The sequence below is a fragment of the Sinocyclocheilus anshuiensis genome, unplaced genomic scaffold (genome assembly GCF_001515605.1).
Source record: "Sinocyclocheilus anshuiensis isolate Anshui unplaced genomic scaffold, SAMN03320099.WGS_v1.1 scaffold827, whole genome shotgun sequence".
Taxonomy (NCBI): domain Eukaryota; kingdom Metazoa; phylum Chordata; class Actinopteri; order Cypriniformes; family Cyprinidae; genus Sinocyclocheilus; species Sinocyclocheilus anshuiensis.
The window spans coordinates 141,802-147,635 of NW_015542371.1; the positions used below are offsets into that span (position 1 = coordinate 141,802).

General features: G+C 37.6%; 1 protein-coding gene across 1 annotated transcript in view; it reads left to right on the plus strand.

Moving 5' to 3' along the window:
* LOC107692236 (interleukin-12 receptor subunit beta-1-like) overlaps positions 1–5,834 on the plus strand; it is an 11,539-nt gene that overhangs the window by 978 nt on the left and 4,727 nt on the right. Inside the window, exons 2-10 of the mRNA XM_016491202.1 lie at positions 840–963; positions 1,155–1,330; positions 1,533–1,669; positions 1,754–1,784; positions 3,987–4,127; positions 4,243–4,355; positions 4,421–4,643; positions 4,822–4,959; positions 5,056–5,154. Coding sequence (XP_016346688.1) covers positions 840–963; positions 1,155–1,330; positions 1,533–1,669; positions 1,754–1,784; positions 3,987–4,127; positions 4,243–4,355; positions 4,421–4,643; positions 4,822–4,959; positions 5,056–5,154 — 1,182 coding nt within the window. The remainder of the gene's footprint in view (positions 1–839; positions 964–1,154; positions 1,331–1,532; positions 1,670–1,753; positions 1,785–3,986; positions 4,128–4,242; positions 4,356–4,420; positions 4,644–4,821; positions 4,960–5,055; positions 5,155–5,834) is intronic.

Sequence of the window (5,834 nt, forward strand, 5' to 3'; positions counted from 1 at the left end):
CTTGCGGAGGAATGTAAACACTGACGAGAATGAACGAGCAAAACTCCTGCGGCGAATAGAACGGCTTGCAGTTAACGAAGAGCGCTTCTAGATCGGGACAACACATCTTCTTTAACGCTGTAACATCTGTACACCACCTTTCGTTGATGTAAACACGTCCCGCCGCCGCGCGGTTTCCCCGTTGATTCTGCGTCGCGGTGTGCTCTAAACAGCTGAAAGCCTGGCAGATGCAGCGCGCTGTCCGGAATGACGTCATTCAGCCAGGTTTCCGTGAAACACAGAGCAGCAGAGTGTGAAAAATCCTTATTTGTCCGGGAGAGTCCAGTTCTTCTTCTCCTTAGCCCGGGTAAGACGCCTCTGACGTTGTCTGTGGTTCAGGAGTGGCTTAACAAGAGGAATACGACAACTGTAGCCAAATTCCTTGACACGTCTGTGTGTGGTGGCTCTTGATGCCTTGACCCCAGCCTCAGTCCATTCCTTGTGAAGTTCACTCAGATTCTTGAATCGATTTTGCTTGACAATCCTCATAAGGCTACGATTCTCTCGGTTGGTTGTGCATCTTTTTCTTCCACACTTTTTCCTTCCACTCAACTTTCTGTTAACATGCTTGGATACAGCACTCTGTGAACAGCCAGTGTACTTTTTTTCTGGAAGCTCCTGTTACCAAGACAAATAAATGTCTTGTGTGTGTAAACATACTTGGCAATAAAGCTCTTTAGCATTTATATTTCTTGGTGGGATCAGGTGAGTTACAGTTTGTTTTACAGTTTTACATTGACTTACAGATGTTTTTATTTATTTATTTATTTTTTTACATTATTTAAATGTTCTTAAAGCAGCAGGATGTGTGTCTACAAGTCATCCACACTGTTACAAAAAGTCAACTAGGCCAGAAGAGGACTTCATTTGTGAATGGGATGAGAGAAACCCTGAGAAGAGTCAAACACACACTCTTCATATATGGTGAGGTCAACCAACACATTCAGCATGAAAGTAACACAAACAAATCATGCTGTCTTCATAGTTACAAAACATTGTAAACCTATGAAAGGCTGTGTGTTTCACTGAGAGTAAAAAACTAAAGTATACCTTGGGTTTAACAGATACTGAGGTTTGATAATGCATGTCAGTCATCATAAATATAACTTTCACAGGGACAGTGAAAAGAAACAATTTCTTACACATATGAACTGTGGCAAACAAGCACAGACAAACATTCTCTTGGAGCAACTAGGAATCACCAACAGAAAGACAGACATATGGGTACAGACACAAGTCGGCAACCTCACCTGTAATTCTAGCAAAATCTCAGTCATCCTTGAATGCATGGGTAAGTTTATATTACATTAATAAGGGCCAATACACATGGTTGGGATCATAAATGTGTGCATTTGTTAAAATATATTGGATATGTAATAATTATAGAATTAAAAATGTATCACGTTATCATTATTATCATGTGTATCATGTAACATCATTTTTTTTACATATCAGCATAGCATTTTGCTAATGTATACTCATGTTGTCAACAGTCAAATACAGTAAGCCTCAGATTCTCAGAATGAAAAGGTTAGCTGGAATCCTGAAATTCACACTGGACAAACCCAAGGATAACAAAGGTGCTAAATATGAGATCAGATGGAGGGAGAGAGGCTCTGAATGGCAGAATGTAAGACGTTTCAGAAAATCTGGTATTTTAAATTCCTGAAATGAATCTGTTATTTTACTAATATGATGTGTTCTCCAATTGTAGGCAACATTTGAAACTAAGGACAGCACCGAAGGTTAGAGCCCTCATTCTGTTAATACAAATTATATATGTGCACAAATAAGGTTGTCTGAATGTTGCACAGTCTGAACAGTGATTTGTCCTTGGGTTTATTAAAAAAAAAAAAAAAAAGAGTTAATGACTCTTTTGACATAATTCACAATGCATTATTAAAAAAATAACAATGGTTTAAAGGGGTAAAATCAAAAATCAAATTCTACTTCTCTCTTCTTTTTAAATCTTTTTAAATAAAATAATTAAATGTACTATGAAAACATTCTGTAATTTTACAAAATATTACTTTAGTAACTTATTATTAACTTTTGGCAGTCTGGTTAAATTGGTTTAAATTATAAGTAAAATTATTTAAAATAATAAGTAAAAAAAAGAGATTGTTTCTGCAAATTCAAATGGAAGGTCAATTTGAGAGTATCATAGCATTCTGTGTAGTGTGTGCTGTTTTATACTTCATAATTTGCCAAATGAGATAGGCCATAGAGGTATTCTTTTCATGTAAAAATGTGCATACTGTGTGCATATTAAAAACTGATAGTAAGAATAGTATGTCAACACTGTACACTCCAGCCCATAAAGCTAAAGATAATGAGTAAAATGTGGGAAAGGGTTATCAAATCTGGTTTTGTGCATATCCTTCCAGTAAAGGATTTTTTCATCATTTTTATACAGTTTCTGATCATGTTACTTGACAGCAAATATGCAGCAAAGCACTGTTACTCATTACATATGCAATGATGATGTTTACTCTTAAAGGCACAGCACCAAAGAGGCTGTAGAGAGGTTGGAAAACAATGAAAAACTAAATTATTTTTAAACTTGTTTTTGGTGCAAAAACTGTAATAAAAAATGTAATGGCTATGACCCATTTAAATGATCTCAAAATTTGAAGATTGCAATCTAGGATCACTGGAAATATGTGACTCCAAAACTGCAAAAATGTACCTTTACAAACATTTCACTGCAGTTCCCAGGTGAAATGAACACCAACAACTTTTGTTCCTTTTCACACAAATTATGATTACAGGGACAGATTCGATTTATCACTGATTAAATGCTTATTTTTTCCATAAAGTAGAGAGAGCATGCGCGTATGGTTGCCAGGTTGGGAAGATTATAAAGTCTGTAAGTAAAGTTAAGTAAGTCTGATTAAGTAAGTATTTTAACTCTTGAAATCTGGCAACCCCAACCATGAAAGCTTGAGAAAACAGGTTTTGCAGTCACATATTTCTAAAATTGTGTCCATCCTTTTTTTAAATCTGCAGTCCGTAACTTTTGGCGCTGTAGCGGTTAAAGGGGTCATATGATGCAATTTCAATTTTTCCTTTCTCTTTGAAGTGTTACAAGCTTTTGGTGCATAAAGAAGATCTGTAAAGTTGCAAAGACTAAAGTCTCAAATCCAAAGAGATATTCTTTATAAAAGTTAAGAGTCAACCACGCCTACCTAAAACGGCTCGTTCTAACACGCCCCAACATGTCTACATCACTATGTGGGAAGATTTGCATAACGCCGCCCAAATGTTCACGCAAAGAAAGAAGGCATAACTTTTATTCTCGCTGTAGTATTGTTGTTGCCACCGCTGCCATGTCGTGAAGGCGCTGTGTGTTTCGTTGTGAAAGTGAAACTACTTTGTTTGGTCTTCCAAAAGAGGATGATATCCGCTTCGTCATGCCTAGAGCTGATCCGTGCTTGTCGCTGAGGAAATACATCAACTTCGCGCTGTGGATCGCCGGATCGGCTTTCACCGTGGACGAAGCGGAGTCCAGCCCGGGGTCGTCACATGTGGTTGCCGCAAGCCCACCGGCCGCTCCTTCGTCGAATCCGCCGGCCGCGCCGTTCCCAAGCCCACCGCCCGTCGCTCAGTCTAGCCCACCGTGTGTGACGCTGTGTGTTTCGTTGTGAAAGTGAAAGAACTGCGTGACTCTTGCGGAAGAACATTGTAGCCGGAGCTACTTCTCTCTGTTTAAGTCTATGACGAATCACGCAGGTACCAGGCTACTCCGCAGCGGTTCCACCAGAACCAGTCTAAAATAGTCTGAATATAAACACTTATTATAGGTGTACCGTAGTGATTCAGGATAAGCCAAAAACACGGTTTGGAAAATGGATTCATGGTGTACTCGCTTATTATATAAATTTTGTAAATTTTGAACACAAAAAAATTATGGACTGCAAAACTGATTGAGATGAATATGTTTATAGATTTCTACATGCTACATCTACAGTACACGAAAATCTACCAGATCCAACTGAGGCGGCAGGCCAAACTGCAGTCAAGTCTATGTGAAAACTCACTACATGCTCTCTGGAGTGACTGGAGCCTAATGGTGGATGTTCCCTCAGGTTCGAGTTCAGCTGTATCTGTCAATGAATGCTACAACTGCGCCATCTAAAACAATTTTTAATAAGTAAAAGCATCTGAAAATATTTGGTTAACAGATGTAACACTTCTCTACAGAAATCAGGCGCACACCTGTAATACGCTGGGTGGTAAACAACCTGACAAATGGTACCAGAGATATTACTCTCTCCTGGGATGTAAGTATGAAAGGAACAGAGCACACCAGAAATGTTTTTATTAGGTTGAAGATTAATAAAATTTGATTTGAATGATGCTAAAATGTAGTGTTCTTTAGGCCCCACCTGATAATGAGTCTGTAGGGGGTGTGAAGTACAATCTGACCCTCTCAGTTTGGCCTTGTACAAAAAAACAAAAGGGAATGGACCATTTAACTGTGAATCAAACATATAATACATCAATAACTTATTCAGAAGCCAGGATTTCCATTTTTGCAACTAACAATGTTGGAAGTTCACCACAAAAGCAGATCATCATTCCTGCTGTGAAACATCTGAACTGTAAGTGTTAGCATGGGTTTTCAGGTACAGTATGTGTGCTTGAGAGTGTTCGCTTACGGGGTTTTTGGTGACTGAGACTTTTAAAGTGTTGTTAAAAATTACTCATATTGAAAAAATGAAAAAACCTTGAGAAGAAACAGTAAATTGGAAACTCATTTGAAGTTTTGACCCTTTTCAGACTGCGACTCTCACATGTCCTCAAACGTCAACAAGGCTATGAAAACTTGCTTAGAATGGTACAAACTGGAAGACGGTGAGACTCGACCAAGGACAGTAAACAAATCACCCAAAAAATCATTCCAGGACATTAAAAATGGTAAAGATAAGCCATTCATCCAATTTAAACATCAGTTCATGTGTCATATTAGCATGTGCTGCATATGCTAACTCGTGTCTCTGGTTTTAATTACAGAGGTGGAGAATTTCGTACGTCATTATTACTTTCTTCACACCATGAAAAAGAACCATTATAAAACTGCTGTTATGTGTCCTTTTTACTCAAAACAGAGAGGTAAGTTCAGACTAAGGATGTGCCAATAAAATTCTGTTAATTATTATCATGTTATGGCCAATAAATGGCCGATATTAAAACAAATGGCTGATATTAAAATATTATTTTGTTTAAAAATTAAAAATAAAACACTAAAATCTAAAATAAAGCAAGAAAATTCTTAAAGGGGTCATATGATGCTATTTTAAAGATCATTATTTTGTGTATTTGGTGTAACAGAATATGTTGACATGCTTTAATGTTCAAAAAACACATTATTTTTCAAATACTGTACATTATTGTAGGTCCTCTATGCCCCGCCTCTCTCAAACGCTTCGTTTTCAACAAAGCCCCCTCCTTTGACAAGCGCAGTCTGCTCTGATTGGCCAGCTGACCCAGTGCATTGTGACTGGCCGAACACCACAAGCACGAGTCGGAAATGTAACGCCCCTTAACATAATCGCGAGCGTCAGCTTTCAAAGTAAATATCAAGACAGTTAATAGTGTCGTTAGTCTTGAAATCGCATCATATGACCCCTTTAAAGTAAATCATTATAATGTACAGTATGAAAAATGTATATTTTAGGACTCGATAAAATTCTTTTAATTGCTGTTAAATTGTTAGTGTTTGTAACCTCTTAAAGGGTTAGTTCACCCAAAAATAAAAATTCTGTCATTAATTACTCACCCTCATGTCGTTT